Here is a 19,341-nt window from a genome sequence, read left to right as displayed (position 1 = left end):
ATATTTAATGTTAATTAAATTAAAATTTAATTTCTAAAAATCTTTTATATCACAAAAATTAAATAGACATTTAAATAAATAGATTTTAAAAATCTTACAACTAAAAAATCACATTCCATTTCTAAGAAGTCGAGGGAAGATTTATTATTTTAACATCATTTTATTTATAATAAAATTTTCGTTCCAAAGATAGAATGTTGACCATTAATAATAATAATAAGTTAATGGTCAATATTCATGTTAGAATAAAAATAGAAAAAATTTATTACTTGTATTAAACATTTTATGAAATGTTATCTAATAAGAAACGACAGCTAGATTAAGACATAAATTACACGTATGTTACACTTTGTTACATTTTACACAAACGTACATATTGCACATATATTAAATAATTTTCCAGCTAACATAATCAGGGTAATAACCCATCGAAAAATGGACTTACTCGTAAAATGTATCTGTACATGATGTGCAATGAATTATATTAATAAGTACAACATTATAATTACAAGGAATTATATTAATATACAATATATTAATATTATACATAAACGTTTGCATCTGACGTTATAATATTAAGGCGATAAATAATCTTAGCAACAATTGCTGCCGCGCCGTTACCTAATCTATCTCGATTACTCGAGAAGAACATGGAAGATCGAATGCCGAAGACGGTGCCGTGTATTTACAGAAATGAATGATTCTCTGATTTTGACGACGCACGAATACTTTGGCAACGAGATGACACGCCGTGAGCACGCAATGTACAACAATTTACGCGCGAATTTGCGAAAGGGAGGCGTTAAATTATAATTATCGAATAGGAATTTTCGCAGCCGTTGTATCCTGGGCGCTCCTTGAAAGTTCCTCTTCCTTTTACAGATCGACGCCGCTAGTAGAGCATGTGGCTGGTTCTTGGTATACCTGCGAATTGATTATCTGTTCAATTTTGTCAGATGTGCTAAATTTAATACGTGACACTGAGATTTTTTGACTTTTTTTTGTTTTGCGACACTAAAATTGTATCTGTGCACGTTTGTGTCAATGGTACTTTCCAATTTTGTCGATATTGACCTACCGTGAATAGTGTTCGGTAGGGAGCTCGCTAACGATATCTCCGTGCCCGGATGCTCGTGTATCACCGTCTCGGTGATATTGTTCTCCGCTTCGGAATGAGCGCGGCGATGCTCCGCCTTCCGTCTCTTCTCAGTGCCGATGCAGCAATGCTGCTGCGGCTGCTGCTCCCGCTGCAAACTCATCTCGTGGGTATAAACGGATTCGGCGTTCGAGAAGGAGTGAAATCGTTGCCGCCGTTTCGCCGCCGCACGTCTCCCGACCACGCTGGAGGTATCGTGGCTGCCACGCGAAACGTCATTGCATCTCTCGCGACGCTGAAGAGACTTGAGCGAGTCTTCGTACCCGCTAAAAGAAAATAGAAGAAAATTTTGCCACGGGGGGAGGAGGGTGAGAAGTATGAGGCCCGTGTTAAATAAATTGATGAGACAATTTTGCAGATCTACATTGGGATGAGCATAAGAGCGACGCTATTTGTTACATAGCAATTAAAAAATGTATGAGATGTATAATAATTGTATTTCTTTATTTTCAATGTATTTCTGTAATTTATATTTATTAATATATTTACAATTATTAATAATTTATTCTTATTTTATATATTTCGGTAATTTATTATTTTTCTTCGTTACAATGCAACTAAATTCGACACGATTTGAGCAGATTCGAGCCTTCTGTCGGGGAAACCGCGTTCAACTGACGAGAACTTGTATTTAGAAACCCAACTTACTTGCTGCTCTCGCCACTGGAAGGGCTGGATGAGTGACTGCAATGACAAGAGGTGCGCGCTACGATACCAGAGTCCTGACCACTGGAATGCAAGGATGTCGCGGATGCCTCGAGGCCTTTCAAGGTACCCGTCGACCTCACCGCGTGTTTCCCGCCACCGCCCATCCTGAAAATAACCCGTGGAAGTGGCGTCTATGTACTACTATCGTAAGTTACTCAGAAATTTCTCGATACAGTATAATCTATAAATCTATGCGAGTTTTCGGACATGCTGATTACATAATTACACTCTGATTTTGTGTTCCTAACATCGGCATTTTATCTTTGAAAAATAGTTATTTGTGTAACAAGTGAGGTAAAATGAAAATTCCCGGGTGCGAAGTTTACGCACGAGCCGAAGGCGAGTGCGGTAACCGCATCCGGGAATTTTCATCTTTACACACGGCTTACACTCCCTATTTCATGTTGCAAGTGCCTGGAAAGTGGTCTATCATGCACGCGTAGCGTGCGTAATGGGGCACTTTCCATGCACGTGTTGCATAAACTAAATTTTTATTAATACGGAACGATAGTTTATCCACTGTTTAGTTTATCACAATTATTAATCTTACCGGATAGACCTATTTATACATATATAAAGAATCTCTTGCAGATTATTCTTACAAATACAAGATCGTCTTCTTTATCTTCTTTATTTTTAAATGACTTTTATACTAATAGAGATATATAACTCAGATTCGAGAGCTCAATATTAAAAATATTTTATGTTAAATAAAATGGTAACTTGTTCCTTCGCAAACATTGATGTATCAAATACTAGATAACGAAAAAAGTTTATGTAGATTTTAAAAGAAAAAATGAAATATAAACCAATAAAGATTCAAGTATAATCTCATAAAATTAACATATATATTAATCGACTAAACTCAGTACGTGCTTCCACGTACGACATTTTTACGTTACAAAAAATTGTCATAAATATTTGCTAAACCCACACAAAATTTTTTCGCTTCTAATAATCTTGAATGAGATCAGACTTACGTGTGAAAGCGGACGCAATTGCCGTGCTCGCACATGCTCTGTCGCCTGGGCATCTCGGAGCAGAAGGGTTCAGGGTCGTAATGGAGACCTTCGACGAAGGTGGGAAAGAGCGGCGGCTTTTGCAGAGTGCCGGCGGGGTCCGTCAGAGCGAATCCGACCGGGCCGACCGTCGAGAACATGGCCTTGTCTCGTCGTCTACGACTAACGAGTGGAATTTGAAACTCCCATTCTCAAAGCGCGCATTTTGTGACAATGATGAAAAAAATCAGCATTCAAATTAACCGATGCCAATTAAGTACCAACAAGACACCAGAGAAACAATTCAATTATCTATTCCGTTATTTTTCGTTCCAGAATTTTTTCTTGTATGATTAAGCGACGCGATGGGTTTAGATGGAGTAATAATAAAGTTACATGTTAATGATTGTTAATAGATAATAGTTTTCAATTTTTCGATACACGAGCGTGTGTGAGAAAAAAAAAGGGAAATGATAAGACCCTCTAGCCAACATGTCTAGGAGTTAGTATGGCAGCGCGGATGAGCGTTGTTGACCTTAGGCGAGATGGCGAGCGAGCAAAAACACATTCCGCGTACCGTTTGTTGCGACGAACGCAGGTAACGCACAGGGCGGTCACAAGGGCGCCCACGAAGACGACGCAGCCGAGTACCACGACGCCGACCTCGAGGGTGGACAGCAAGTAACGCTGATTACTTCTACGTGGAGCGTTACCAGCGATTTCCAGCACGCGATATTCGTCCAGTTCACGTTTTATGTCCGCTTTCTTGTTATTAAAAACGCTAAAAAGTCACGCGTATATATATTATTAAAAGATCAGATTTGTTACGATATTTGGACACCAAATATGATTTTTTTAAAACTGACTGAAACTTTATATAAAATATTAATTAAATTTTCAGCGATTAATTTAAAGTAATGCGTTAAATTGTTAAAAAAAAAAACAATTTCCAACTAATTAATTAAAGTGCTAGATGCAGATAAGAAGGACGAATCTGAAATATCTTTTATGAAAGATAATAATTTGACTAGTCACCTGTGCAAAGTTTCCATGTCTACCATAACATTCAGATTTGGGTCGATTGCATACAGATAAACATCGGTACTAAAAAATAATTCAAAATATAACGAGCGATTTAGAATCGTCAATTTAGATCACCCTGTATCGCTCATCAGACAAATCACTTACGAGGCTCCGTCGATCAAGTTCTTCTCGATATGGGGTTCCAGCTTTCTCACTCGCACGTCCAAGCCAGTGACATTCTGCAACGCGCTGAAAGACAATTATTCGTAAATGTCACCGTGCTCGCATTTATCGCGAAACCGAACTTACATGGTGATGTTCTCGAGCTCCGGCTCGATCTCGATAGGCTTCCGACCCATGACCATGACAACTTGCTTCTGATCGTCCAACACGTACACCTACGAGTTCAAAAGCGAGATACACAACCGGATAACGGAATAAACTGTCAAGGTTGGGGCGTCGAGTGAAATGAGAGGGGAGCGGAGGAGAGCTTCCGTCTTTTGAAACATCCCATTTCCCCGGGGGGAAATTAGCTCGAGCGCTATCTCTAACGGCGAGTAATTAAGATAGACCAGTACGTGAGAAGTACGTGGGAGTATACGGAGTGTGGACTTACGAAAACGTTGGCGATGCTGCTGCGCCCGCTCTCGGCGCCCTGCCTGTCAGTGGCCTTGACGTCGAAGCCGAAGACGCGACCGGCGTCGCGGCCAAAACTCGCCACGGATCGCACTTGACCGCTGAGTGGGTCAATGGCGAAACGCGGGGCATCCTCCCGGCCAAGAATTTGGTAGCGTATCTCACCATTTATCCCCAGGTCCGGATCCTCGGCCTGCGATCCGCCAAGAGCGCGTCCAAATAAATTCCAATACTAAAGCTGATGGCTGATTTTTGAAGCGCATCGAATCTTTAACTCGCGATTCTTTAATTGTCACAAAAATTACGTGTCTCATATGTTCCGAATTTCATCGCAATTAACAGAACGGTCCATATATATTAGGCAAAGGAATTTACCGTGAGAAGCTAATTCAAAAAATAAATAAAAAAGATAAAGATACGTCAAAGACGGATACAAGAAGATAGAGGAAACGCACGGAAGACCAGTGGGCAAAAACCAAAATGAATTAAAACGAGGTCGCTTTGACTCGCGCCCACGAACGCGCATACATACCTCCACTTTGACGACCTCGTAACCATAATGAGCGGTGGTGGGTATAGCGGCGAGGATGGGCCTGTCCTTTGTCTTGAATCTAGGCGCGTTGTCGTTCACGTCTTTCACTCTGACGACCACTCTGGCTTCATTAGGCGCCAGTCCATTCAGCCTCTCCCCAACGACCGGATAGATCATCACCGGCATGCCACGGCTGAGCTTCAGCCGATCAACTCTGACCCTCGCCTCGTATCGATCTCTGGCCTCCCGATCAATCTCCGTCATCAGATACAGAGAGCCGTTTTTAGGATCGACCGAGAAGTGCTCTCTGCCGTCGGAACCGTCGGCCACGATGCTGTATCTTATGTAATCACCGTGGCGATCGTCGGCGAGATCAAGCTGCGCGATCAGCAACGGCACGGAAGCGTTCTCGTCGACCTCCACCTCGTAATATCGATGCCGGAATGTTGGCATTTTATGCACCTCGTTGTCCGCCTCCTCGTCGTCGTCGACGTTCAACACCGTGACGAGGACCACGGCCGAGGAGGTCAGACTGATCGGCGAGCCGAGATCGCTCGCCGTGACGATCAAACGATGGTTGCTCTTGGTCTCGTAGTCGAGCTTGGCGATAGTCGTAATCACGCCCTCCTTGCTGTCCATCGCGAAGTACTGCTTGTCCGCGTGATCCTGATAGCTCAGATCGAACAGGATCAATCCGTTTCCGTTACCGGCGAAATCACTATCGTTCGCGTATACCTTGGCGACCTGCGTGCCGATCGGACTGTTCTCAAAGACGGAGACTCGGTAGATCGGCAATCGATCGTCTTTCCCCAGCTCGTCGTAGCCGTGGAACGTCGGCGCGTTGTCGTTCACGTCCAACACATTTATCTCCACCTCCACGGAGGAGCTCAGACTCGGTGAGCCTTGATCGCGAGCGATCACGAGAAGACGATGAGTCGTAGCCCTCTCCCGATCGAGAGTTCCGCTCACTCGTATCATTCCCTCATAGGGATCAACCTCGAACGATCGCGACCCGTTGCTGGCCCGTCCCGAATCCTCGTGGCTGGTGATGAGCTCGTAACTGAGGTTGGCGTTCTCGCCGAAATCGGCGTCGAGTGCCTGCACCGTGCCGACAGCGTGATTGGAGTAAGTGCCCTCGGCAACGTCAAAAGTGTACCAGGACTTGTCAAAAACGGGCGCGTGGTCATTCACGTCTGTCACGTGGATCCTGACGGTGATGTTATCCGCGAGACCGTCGGAGTCCCTCGCCAGGATGAACAGCCGGATATCCTTCTCGGGCGGCAGGCTCCGGGCGACGGATATCTCGGCCGTGCGCGGATCGAGATGGAAGTAACGGCGACTGGTCAGATCGTAGCGACGCGATCGTACCCCGCTGGAAGTCGTCTCGTTCCCCAGACTGTACGTTATCGCCGCGTTCGCGCCCTCGTCCTTGTCGTCCGCCAGCAGACGGATTATCGGCACGCCGATCGTCGTGTTTTCCGGCACCAGGAGTAACGGCGAGCGCCGTCCACCGTCCACCGAATTCTCGGGTCCTTCGTTCTCTATCTCATCGTCCTCAGCGGGCGCGTTGTCACTCGGATCGTACGACACGCGCACTCCTTGATCCGGCAGAACTACCATCCGTATAAACTTCGGAGGGTTGTCATTTAGGTCGAGGACCGTTATCCTCAAAGTGCTCTCCGACTGCAATCCGCCTGTGTGCGAGAAATAGACAAATAACTTATTTGAATGTTAAATAGAAATACGGGGGAGGAAAGGATTAATAGAGGACTTACCGCTGTCAGTGGCAGTAACTTGGAATTCGTAGTTCGCCCTTGTCTCGCGATCCAAGGTTCCGTACTCGAGACCTTCGAAGTAAACTCGGCCCGTTATCGGGTCGATCCTAAACAAGCCGCTACCGTCGCCCCGCAATGCAAACGTGAAGTCCCGATTTTCACCCTCGTCTTTATCGCTCGCCGCAATCGGATTTGTCAGGGTAACTTCCGTCCCGGCAGGACTGTTCTCCATAATCCGGCCTTCGTAAACGGACAAGGTGAATTCCGGCGCGTGATCGTTTTCGTCGTCCACGACTATTCGCACCTGGGCGGATCGTAAATCCAACGATTAAAACAACAGGCGTACAAATACCGAATAACAGAATCTTGCGCCGGCTCGAATGATAAACTTATATACCTGAAACACGCCCACGCCGCGCAAACTCTCGGCAATCACCGTAATACTATAGTTCTCTCTTGTCTCGCGATCCAAGCCTTGAGGAGCGTAGAGAGAACCGTCATCCATAATGGCGATATCGGGCACATCCTGCTGATTGACGATAAGGAACTGAGTGCCGGACATAGCCGCCGTTGTGCCATTGTGCGGAAGCACTTGGCCGATCAATGCGCCGGGAACATTCTCCCTCACATGAAAAGCGAGAGAAGCGGTGGTCGTTCCCCTGCAATCAACGGTCATCGACTTTTGAGTAAGCAAATGGTATCCACCCAAGTCGCGCGAGACCTTTGACCTTTCGACGCGTCCGACGAAGTCAGTCAGCAAATCTGGCGTATCGATCTCGTGAGAGAGAGATACGTTGGGGGATGCGGCAAGACGCGAGCTTACAAAAGATATTACTTAACAGCGATACCTGGAGGCTAGATTGCGAGAGTTAATATAATTTGTCAACAGAATTTGCCAATTTTATAATTTATTTGACAGATACCTAATAGCCGGTAAATCAATCAGACGTTGATTAGCGAAGTTTCCTAGACGTAATAATTAAAGAAAATGATGAAGAGGATTTACGCGTGTCCCGCGTGTCTCGCTCGGTGTTCCCGCTCGTCGAAAGTATTATGAGAGTCGTTAAAAGCAAGTTAAGCATTATGAGTTTTCACTCACTTCGTGAAGATACCCCTGTCATCGTTCGGATCCACCACGTGAATCGAAACGTTCGTGATCAGCGTTAGTTCCCTCTCGTCGCTGACGATCGCCTCGAAGTCGTATATGGAACGGTCGAAGCGCTCGATCTCCTCCACGACCGTTATCGTGCCCGAGCGTTCCTCCACGGCAAATGGAACTGAAATCCCCGTCGTATATGCATGCAGCATGTGTTACGCATTTGCATGAATAATATAGGCATTTTGCGCATCGCGTGTTTCCGGCCGCGGCGGCGTATTGAAATTAGGGCGCACCTGGGGATAGCCCCAGCGCGCGAGCGGGGGTTTATTAGACCGTTAAGAAGTCGCGACGTTGTTTAGCTTTTAATTCCCGCGAGCGCTATGGATTAATTAATGCGCCGCACGCCGTCGATATGTCGCGTGTATATACGTACCTCCCTCCTCGTAACCGTGCAGAAGATCGTAGATAAGGTCATTAGTTTTGACAGCGTCATTTAGGCGAATCTGTCCGACGCTAGTACCTACGGGCACGTTCGCACCGACCCAGAACTCATAGGGCGCGCCGACGAAATCCGGTTCCCACGAATTTGGACCTGAAGCCCACAAATATATCGGATAAAAATCTCGATGAAAGCATACGGGTATTACCAAGCGAAAATGTCTACGCATTTACCGAAAGATATCCTCTAAGACTATTTAAGTTTATTTGTTCTTTAAAAAAATAATGATTTTATCAATAAACAGTGAAAAAATAGTGAATAATTATATATCTGAAAGTTTCCTCTTTTTACGAGCTACTGTTTCTGAACTACTTAAACAACAACGCTTATTCAATTTTGAACAAAAGCTCTCATAATTATATCTGCCATTTTAATTAGACAGTTCGTCAGTTAAATCCGCCATTGTTTTCAAATTTCTTACGCAAGAGTGCAGACTCACCGTCTGCTCGAAAAACGTCCACCGTGACGACCGCTAAGGAGAATCTTCTCTCGCTGGGATTCGCCGGCTGATCGGCGGCTTCCACAAAGATCGCGTGTCTACCTTCGAGGATTGGGCTCTCCGACACCGTGATCAAGCCCGTGCTCTCGTTCACCGTGAACGGCGGTTTCCGAAGCGTGGAGTTGCCAGGTTTCTGCAAACGGTAGCGGACCAATCCGTTGGGGCCCAGATCGTCGTCCACCGCGTGCACCTGACCCAACACGGTGCCGACCTTCACGTCGCTCCTCGCCACCAGCTCATAAAGATTGCCCGGCACGAAGATGGGATTGTTGTCGTTGGCGTCGAGGAGGGTGATCTCGACGTCCACGGAGGATCCCTTCGATCCGTCGCTCGTCACGACGACGCTCGGCCTGTGTTCTACAGCGTAGACCTTCATCTTCAGATGATCGCGCTTCTCGCGGTCCAGGACCGTCTGATCCTTCACAGTGAGCCAGCCGGATTCCGGATCCACGGAGAAAGCGCCCGATAGATCCTCCAGCCGATAATCGAACTCCCCGTTTTCGCCCTGATCCTTGTCACGCGCGATCACCTGCAGCACACTGAAGCCGTTCGGCAGATTCTCCACGATGCTGATGTTGTACAGATCGACCTCGAACTGCGGCAAGTTGTCGTTCAAGTCCAGTACCTCCACTTCGACCCGCGCGACGGTCATCTTCAACGGATTGTCCACCTGCGACGCGTGTATCTGGAGATTGAACGTGTTGCCCGGCAAGCTCCGTTCGGCGTCCAGATCGATCGCACGTTTCAAGAACAGCGAGCCGTTCTTCGGATCGAGATGAAAGAAACCTCTCTCGTTGCCGGATATAATATCATATCGCACCGGCACATTTATATCCCGATCGCGATCGGCCGCGTGGATTGGATTAGTAAAGTTTATTTCTGTGAAGATTGGATATTCCTGCGAAAGAGGAAAATACCGTGCTCCAGAATTTGCGACTTTGTGTGTGATGCAAGGTGTCTAAAAAATATTGTTAATTTTTCTTCAAGAATTCTACCTTTCTTGAATATTTCAAATGGCCGAAGGCCAAACTCGGTAAACATTTGCCAAACATTTGTTTTTAATTGTTTTAATTTTCAGTTTTAAGTGAAATAAAATCTCAATTAAATTTAATTTTGTGTATTAAGTAACTCCGCGCATAACTCCGCCTACATAAGATATTTATTACTTTTACTTGAATTCCGATACGTTCAGGTTAATCGGATTATTGAAACACCTCGCATATCAAATACATACGAATAACTATATCATAATCGTACCGGCATGGGATAGAATTCGTAAATTTTCGCCTTGTAGATGTCCCGCGTAAATTTCGGATCAAGATCATCGTTGTCCACCACGGTTATCTTTACGGTGCTGTTCGTACTTCTGGCGGGGACACCGCGATCCTGAGGAATTGCATCATATGTGTTACGTCAGGAATTACAATTGCAAACTAATCCGGTTTGTCATTCATTGCTGAGTTTGCAGTTTTCTCGCAATATGTCGACTGTCGCAGAATGCAACGGTCATCTAACTTTTCAGCGGAACAAGATTCTATAAAGCTGCAGAGAGTAAAACTGCATTATATTTTTAGGTACATTATGTCACTCACGGTCGCAGTAATAACCAGGGTGAATTCGCGATCCCCGCTGTCGTAGTCGACCGGCTTCCGGAGTATCAGGGCGGTTCTGTGGCCGGATTCGAGAGAAAATTTGCCTTGCTCGTTTCCCTTCACGATAGCGTAATAGACGTCGCTGTTCGGCGTGTTCGGCTTGTCGCCATCCAGCGCGTGAATCCCGCGGAATATCGTCACACCTGCGGAATTTTTCATTCCGAATCTTTATGCCGTGTGCGTCAACTTCTCGGAAAAGCGTGAAGATGTGAGATGAAAAATCGCTCTTCGATTCTCTCGGTAAAATTTGGAAAAATGGAATTTGATATGACGAAAGTGCTACGTCCGGTCGCCAGAAAAATATCACGGAGAAATATAAAATGTCAGATTCCGCGCGTTCGACCGCGCAACGGACCGTGCATGGCGTCGAGTAACATTTTATTTCCGTGAATTACATGCGACATATATGCAAAGGCAGTTGAGAATATTAATTATGCGACATTCAGGTTGCGGCAGCGCGATTTATGATATCGCTGCACAGAAAAAAGAGGTGTCAAATCAACACTGATACTAGCATATATGCAACAATATGTAATCTTCTTATAAGACTTTCAACTTTCCATTTCATCTTTTTTTTTTAGTCGAACTATATAAAACTTCATTTAACTATATAAATGATTTCATTCAAGCAAGTTTTCTTCGTTTAACGCAATATCTTATTACGCAATATTCAAGATTATAGATTGTTGCATATATATATAACGCGAGTAGGTATTATATCAGTGTTGACTTTTCTGGTGAAAAAATTTCTTATATTTTCTCAGAATATTTCTAAGAATTTCTCATATTTTAAATTTATGAAAAATTCTGAAAAAATATGTCAAATTTCTCAGATATTTCTATAAATAATTGGATGAGGATTTTCGGAATATTTCAGCATCCGTATGTATAAAAATTTCTGATAAATCTCGTAGATTTTCTCATATTGATTTAGATTTTTCCAAAAATATGTTGGCAAGAAAAATCTGAAATATTTTATTATTTGGTCCGAGTATTTCTGAGAAACATTCCAATTCGTGTAAAAAGTCTGAAAAATTCTGAGCACATTCTGAGAAAGTCTGAAAATTTTCATAGAAATTCTGATTCATAATAATGAAAAATTCCGAGACATTTTTTCACCAGGATTGACATTTCTCTTTTTTCTTATGTGTGGGGATACAATATCTCACCGACTGGCGTAAGCTCGTCCACCGTCACATGATAAGGCGCGTCGACAAATTGTGGCGCGTGATCGTTTATGTCCTCCACGTAGATCGTCACCGACAAATGTGACGATACCTAAACATAAACGGCCGAACATAAGTCACACTCGGTGGCTGCGCCCGATCGGTCCTCTCCTATTAATACCCCTCGCCGATCACTCGCCTGCAATCTCTAATTCATGCTGAATTATGCGACACGGCACAATTCAGGCGTTTCAGGGCTCGTTTTACGGCGTGGATCATAAAACCGATGCTATCCGCGTTTGGGAAGTGAAAAAGGGGATCAATGGTACCTGGGGAAACGGTACTCGGCGTAGTCCCCGACAATCCGCAAGTTGTCCGCGGAATAGCGCGTTTAGGCGCGTACATATTCGATGCGACGCGACGGCGAGTTAAGCACGGATCTAGCGCGCGACCGTTCGCGCGAAAGCCGGTAATCATCGGTAATCAAGTCGAGTAAATAGTGTGGAGTAAAACGGCAAGATCTGCGTGGCGCGGCTATTGATCACCACTTTCCGCTCGTTCCCGCGCGCGTTACGCTCGTCGCGGCCGAGTATCGTCGAAAGCAAAGTAAGTCGGGCGCCTGAATTATTGAGAGGCGGAAAGTGGACCGAGAGAAAACGTCGATTTGCATCCCTCGATTTGAAACTGCGCCGAAAATGTATTCGGTATCTATGAAAATAAAGTAACAAAATTCCCGACCGGCATTAGGGGAGCTGTTAACCGCGTTTGCGTGTGCGCTAACGACTCTTACCCGCCTCGGTATTCCGCGCTCGCGCGCGGTAGTAGTTACATAAATGCTTATTACCACGCGCAAAAGAGCTTGAAAACCGGTAAAATCGCTCCGTTCATTCGTTCTTTTCCCCCCGCATCGAACCGGTTCGCGCACGCTCTAATTGCAGGCTCGGGGATCGATCGAACTCAAAATCAAAAAATTCGCGCGCTTACGACAATCTTTTAAAGAGCAACGAACAACACACCCACGGCGATACGAGCGCGACCGACAAGTTGTCGAGGGGTAGGAGGGGGCCACTCTCGGGGAGACTGGTATTTCGAATTTGACTGCGTACCGCGAGGTCGACGACCGACGTGAGGCGTGTAATATACAGTTTCGTGTCCTTACCAACGAGTCACCGGAGCCCGAGTCGCAGGAGACTCGAAATTTTAATAGGTTCCTCGGCGACTCCGCGTCCACCAGATCCTCCAGAGATTGCGCCAGAATCAGGGAAACGTGCGTCTTGTTCGTTTCCTTGTAAGCGAAGAAGCCGGCGTCCTCCTCCTGCCGAGGAGATTTATTTTCTCTGTGTGCGTTTCGCTTCAGACAAATAGATTAGTATGGATAAAGATTACGAGACGTACCTTGTCGACCGGAGTGATGGCGAGTCGATTTCTCGGATGTGCCTCCAACGATAGAATTTCAGTGCCTATTTTCAGATTCTCCGGTACCCTCACGAATTTCAGGTACTCTCCGACCGGATAAAACTGGCATCCTGGTGACGAGAGGAGGAAAACGCGACGTTAGGCTTTGCGACGTAAAATTGATTAGAAGTGAAGGGCAATTGCGGGGCAACGCCGCCGGAATTAAAATGCAGGGAGCGGAATTCGCGAAGTTACACAGTTACGCATCGCGGAGGAATAAGAATGCGCCGGTGTACTCCTCAAACAGAGAATGGAAGTAATCGAGTTGGTTTTATTTCCACTTTTATTTCTCTCTATCATCAGATAAGGGGGTAAAAAGGCATCGCCGTGTCGAATACAATGTCGAATACGACGACATAAACAGCGTTGTTTGCCTTCGCCAGTTTTGCGTCAATTTCCGCCTACTTGCCGGCAGACTCTGCTTCTCCGCAATTTATTTTCGAAGTTTATGACAAGGGTAGATCGATATATGCAGCCAAAATAAAATATTTTGGAATTTCTCAATAGAGTCATCTTGCTATCACAAATATGTGTGGAAGTTCTTTTTCAGACACTTCTGTGCAGAAAGATACGATAGAGATTTTTTAATTATTTAAATTTATATATTATATGTATGTGTGATTAAAAGACGCTATTTTTTAATCAAAGAATAAGTCGAAGTTTAAAAAAAAATGAAGAGCGATAAATATTTTATTTATCATGTCTATTACAATTTACGTGTAGGTAATGTATCTAAATAAATATCTAAAATATGCAAACTTTCCTTACGATTAAGTTTCTCCGTGATACTTAAATAATGGATCTTCTCTCGCTTGCCCAGTATGTATATCAGATAGATAAGTACATCGTGCACGTAAAAAATGTCAGGAAGATCGGTAACGCGAACATCACGTAATCCTCTTGTTAGGGAAACGATAAAACTATCAAATCGAAAATTGATGCTTATAATTTTATAACGGCTTCTAATCCAAACACTATTAGTATCTATATCGATACACCTAAAGGAAAATCAATTCTTAATCAAGTCGAGAGATATGTCTCTAATTAATTTTATACTTTTACTTAAAGAATACGGGTTTTTTTGTTATTTTTGTAGTACGAGCGCTTCAAATAATACGAAAGCGAGTCGAGTAAATCATAATTCGAGCGCGGTATTACTTCATATTTTGTATTTCAGATAAAGACGCTCCCAGATCCGCCGTACGTACGTTTCGTCACTAGAAAACCGACCGTGCGCGGCACGTAAACGATTCTCCGGCTTTACGCTATTGTTGCGTACGCGCTGAAATCCACGCGCAGGGAACACGACCAACTAATTATCCAAGCATGATCTGGACGCGAGAGTGAAACATCGCTTCCGACTACGAAAGGGAACGGATCGAGAGACGATAACGGGACCCACGCGCGCGCGCCGCGCGTTATCCGGCAACGAAGGAAGCGCGCGCATCTCGATTTTAATCTCAATTTATTCCGGACTGCGATCGTTCAGATCAAATCGGAGGAAGGATTCGTGGCGGCGCGCATCGCCGGCCGCCCGCGATATTCGCAGATTCTCGAAACGATTCGTGCTTCGCACGCGTTGTTTCGCTCGCGTCTCGTGTTAAGATTCATCTACGACCCTCCCTCTCGCGAAATGGAGGCTTTATCTCTAGCCTACCGTCGTAAAAACGTCACACACCGGTGATTCGTTTCGAGAGCTCGATATCTTTATAATCATGCTGCCAAGTAACCGCACGCGCGGATCACCATTTTATATCCTCGTTTGAGCTTTTTCCATGCGGCAATCCGTCCACTTGGAGCTGGGCAATGCGCGTGATGTAAACATTTCCCCCGTTCTACGTATGCAATCTCGTAAAAAAGAAAACTCACGGAAACTCATATTAGAAATATATATAGAATGTATCAAAAGACAAAGTCATCATCGACAGACTAGAATGAACAACGTATACGAAACTTTCTGTATTACTTTAAATATTTTGCGGCAGTTTTATTATAGACACAACACAGTTAGCATAAATAATAATTAGTAAAACACATAACGTACTCCAAATATTAGCTCCTTTTATTGTAAACGAAATCAGCGCGTCAAACATTTACACGCGTTATTTATTTTACAAAGAAGACGAAGAGAAAAGTTTGTAATAAGCTCCGAAAACTTCTCGCTGTCGCGTCGCTCCTACCTTTTGGTACGCTCTGTGTAAACGGATGCGAGAAAAGCCGACTCGCGTTAGGGTTTCTTGTGCAACATTATCGCATCCTGATCTCATAAATCTCAATCCACTCGAAGGTGAGTTTCGGGCTTGACGCATTGTTATTCTGCGCCCTATTTATGTCGCGGCGGGTTAACCCGGCATCATTAGTTATCCCGAGCTTTAAAGCTCGGTCTTTCGCCGCGGCGACGACGACGGCGACAAGTGCCGATTCCCCCGCGTTTAGCCGCATCGGGCCAAAGTCTCGGTTGGACCGTGTGCTGCAGGTGGTACTTATCACATCAGACTTTCACCTTATCGCACAGTGAATGTAACGTACTCCGATTACGAGGTGGACGCGCGCTCATGCGTATACCCGCTGCGCCGCGCGGACCCCCGTTATTTTTTTCTCGTCTGCGTATACGACTGAAGTTTCCTTCGGCTGTGTGTACTTTCGTAACGATTTTTTATAAGTGTCTCATACGGAAGTTTTAATTTCAGCGCACGAGCCGGTAAATCTGCAGTACCTTCACTTAAAACGTTTTTCAGAGCATTTACTTCGGAAGATAAAAAGAGCAGAGAGGCCACATGCTCCAGTTTAATCACATCGACCTACTGTCGATTACGTATGATTACTTCCGGTTTCCATAATATCCTCGATGTGGTTTTGCGGCGACATGCCGAACGATAGTGCGTTGTCGCGTCGCGGACGTTATGCCTTAATTAGGGATTTGCTTACGCAGCGGAACTAATTGCGAAACTTACGTCTAATTATCATCAACGTTGTAGACGCGGTTAAAAATAACTTTACACTTTCTAACCGTCTCAGGCGACGCCAATCGAAGCGTTTTCTTGCGAGGTGCGAACGTGCCGGGCTTCCATTTGCCATACTTTCTGATTCAAACACTGACAGATTACGTGCGTAATATGCGTGGATAATGCGATGCCAAGAAATTTAATGCGAGCGCTGCTTGAGCGGCCATGAGTAATATGAACTCTGCTACTAAAGATTTCAACCATAAAATCTATAAGCTCATAAACTTTGCGCTACAATAATGATAAGAAAGAGAAAAATGATATAACTGATATAAGAAAAAAAATGTCTTTTTTTACATGTTAGTTTAAATTTGCTCTTTTACCGCTCTTTTATTATTTTTATTATTGCAATATTACATAGTGCTTAGAGTTGCATTGATAACGCTAGCACTTTGCTAACTCGCGTAATCAACAACTTTTAATTTTTGCAGCTATAATCTTCTTAGATAGCGTAATTGGCGTGAAAGTATTTATCTAAATGTAAGTTAGCACATGTTTTGCGGTCGGCATTGAATCTCTCGTAGCTTCACTTTCCAGGAGGATTGCGAGCGTTTTAAAGGAATCACTTTGCAGGAATCGCGTCTCTCTCTCTCTCTCTCTCTCTCTCTCTCTCCTTCCTTTCTCTCAATATGTCTATAGCCATCTCTCACTTCCTCCGCGTCTATTTCTCGAGTCGATGCGAGGAAGGGGATTACTTTTGAAAGGCGAGCGGGCCAAGAAAATCGCGAGCGAGTGCTCGGCATGTACGTATGTACATACACACACGCACACAGACACATCTTCATCCAGATCCGCGTTATACATCGTTTGCGACAATAGATATGCTTGCCTGTCGCACACAGCATACACACATACACACGTATGCGCACGCGTGTCGTTGCATTTACAGGAATAAGCCCGCTGCTCTCCGCTTTGACAAAAGTGGGCCAAGGTCAGCCCACTTTTTGTGCCCTTTTGTAGCTTCTTCAATTTGAGACGGAGCCTGTGGATGTGAGAACTCGAACGCACACGTTCTCATACTGTGAAGCGGCTTACATGATATCCATATATGAATGTCTCATAAGTTTCATATATTCTTAATTAACCAGCACGAGCCCAGCTAATTAAGATAAGAAATATTCCAGCAATGATAATTTCAAATATATTTTCTACTTTCTTTTTGTTCTAACTAAAGCATCCGACGTCATATCGTTTCAATTAGCTAGCTCAATTAGCTAGATTTCATTATCATTATATGTTATTTTAATTTTGTTCTGTAAATTTCTCTCTTTCTTCGGCGTGCAACATTTATGTATTATTCCTGTGCGTGCAATCCTTTGTGCTACACTCATTTGTACGCACACAGTAACGTTATTATTAATTATGCTATTAATTATGCTTATTAAAATCTTCGACATGCCACTTCAGTTAAACGATAATTCCTCAAGTTATATTGAAGCGTATTTTACGGGACTTGTTCTTTACGGGGCTTTGTCTCACGGAGGGAACTTCCGCAGTATATCGTCGGAGTTATGAAGATATATAATGAATAACCGCATGGATTTTCGCCGGGAGCGATTTAACCGGCAAACGCGCTGCGCGAATGTTGCGTCGTTGATTCTCGCGCGAATCAATCTATTGTGCGCAACGGTATATACGCGCATCGGCAATCGAATACTTGTATGCGCGAACCGACGTACGTGATACCTATATCGCGTTAGCGTTTTCTTAGCGATCGACGCAGCCGGGAAGATTCGCTAACGAGCCGCCTACAAATTTATGTACAGACCCGGCCGCGATCTCACGATCTAAAATGGTAACGATGGGAATTAACAGTCCATCTCCGGCAAGGCGGCGCCTTCGCTCGCACCGTGTACGTGCAAATTGGCGCACCTACACGTAAGTACGTTCGCATTGTTACCGGCGACAATGCAGGCTGCACAAGGGTACGCTGCTACTCGAGCACGCGGGCCGCTCGATTATAGGGGCTAATTAGACTTTAGAGATCAAATCCTCGATCGTCTCAGAATGTCAAATCGCTCACTAACTGATATAGTTACATCTAAAAAAATGTTGGCTTCTTCCGTATTAAATAACCATGAATATTGCTATAAAAAGCGGTATTGAATATTGATCAATTGGTACTTTTATCTATATCATATTACTTGGAGAAGCATTAGGTATTTAAAATTAAATTTTCATAAATTAGTGCAAAATTGATCGAAATTGCAAATTTTTGCTCTAAACATTTAATTATCGATTAAGCGTTTGTTAATAAATTTCCAATTAACATTAGCATGTCTAAAAATAAATCATTTAATTATTGTATAATGTAATGATATATCTATATTTTTGTATCTTCGATTAAAATATAAAATAGACTTATTTAATTTTAATTGTTTAAACGAGTCGTAGGGAAATAGCGGATTCTCTCGGAAAGAATTAATATTTAATGCATATTTCAGACATGCATTGAAAAATTTAATTTCTTCGCATTCTTAAATCAACATGGTTTACTTCTCTACTCACAATTTACTTTTCCGTCGAGAATGTTTATCGAAAAACGCTACGGATTAAGAGAATAACAATTACGGGGATCTATCACGCGCCGCGCATACCTGTTACGTGCTGAACTTGGACGGAGAAGATGAGCAGAACCACCGCGATCAGCCAGGAATGCGACGGTGGAAAGGTAGACGTCCCCCTTCGCGGCGACATTTTTGGCTTCCTCTACTTCCGGTCAGCGCGTCAGTCACGTTGTGGTCTCGTACATCCCTGAAATTATTCGCGGTGAGTCGACGACTGGCGAGAGCCTGCCTGCCTGCCTGCCTGCCGGCATGCAGGTGCAGAACCGTGACGATGCATCCTCGCAGGTTGCACTAATTGTAAAGTGCATCCTACGTAGGTAGCCACGCGCGTCTTATGTAAAAGACGCGCTCTTGCACGCGCTCTCCGCGGGATCAAGGGAGGAACAATTGCGTTCCGATATACGGCACCGAGGAAGAGAGGGAAAGGTTTATTTACCTCTTCCCTCTCGGTGCGAGAGAGATTAGCCTTCCGCCGCGTGGCGTGCGGAAAGCAACGCGCGCGTTGATGTTGCAATCGAGAGAGAGACCCATGCGAGATTCAGTCTCGCCGGTCTGCGCGCTGCAAATTTCG

The 19,341-nt window shown here is 44.5% G+C and overlaps 1 protein-coding gene across 2 annotated transcripts; it reads right to left on the bottom strand.

Moving 5' to 3' along the window:
• Positions 1 to 236: 236 nt before the first annotated feature.
• On the bottom strand, positions 237 to 18,900 carry LOC112460082 (cadherin-89D). Of its 2 annotated transcripts, none has more exons than XM_025024552.1 (21): positions 18,801 to 18,900; positions 13,139 to 13,269; positions 12,903 to 13,058; positions 11,747 to 11,855; positions 10,518 to 10,720; positions 10,183 to 10,311; positions 8,866 to 9,823; positions 8,361 to 8,519; positions 7,928 to 8,105; positions 7,226 to 7,487; positions 6,829 to 7,132; positions 5,054 to 6,747; positions 4,502 to 4,714; positions 4,195 to 4,283; positions 4,051 to 4,134; positions 3,898 to 3,966; positions 3,440 to 3,643; positions 2,845 to 3,045; positions 1,805 to 1,969; positions 1,079 to 1,422; positions 237 to 914 (listed from the first exon to the last, which is right to left on the bottom strand). In XM_025024552.1, exons 1-21 carry the CDS (start codon positions 18,898 to 18,900, stop codon positions 877 to 879), a joined length of 5,790 nt encoding a protein of 1,929 aa, XP_024880320.1. In that variant the 3' UTR covers positions 237 to 876. The 2 variants fall into 2 exon arrangements, with proteins under 2 accessions (XP_024880320.1, XP_024880321.1); XM_025024553.1 differs by having other exon boundaries at positions 238 to 924.
• Between the last annotated feature and the right edge of the window lie 441 nt (positions 18,901 to 19,341).

Source organism: Temnothorax curvispinosus, unplaced genomic scaffold (genome assembly GCF_003070985.1).
Source record: "Temnothorax curvispinosus isolate PA1 unplaced genomic scaffold, ASM307098v1 QBEX01010307.1, whole genome shotgun sequence".
Classification (NCBI taxonomy): domain Eukaryota; kingdom Metazoa; phylum Arthropoda; class Insecta; order Hymenoptera; family Formicidae; genus Temnothorax; species Temnothorax curvispinosus.
This window is presented reverse-complemented; position numbering and strand designations above follow the sequence as displayed.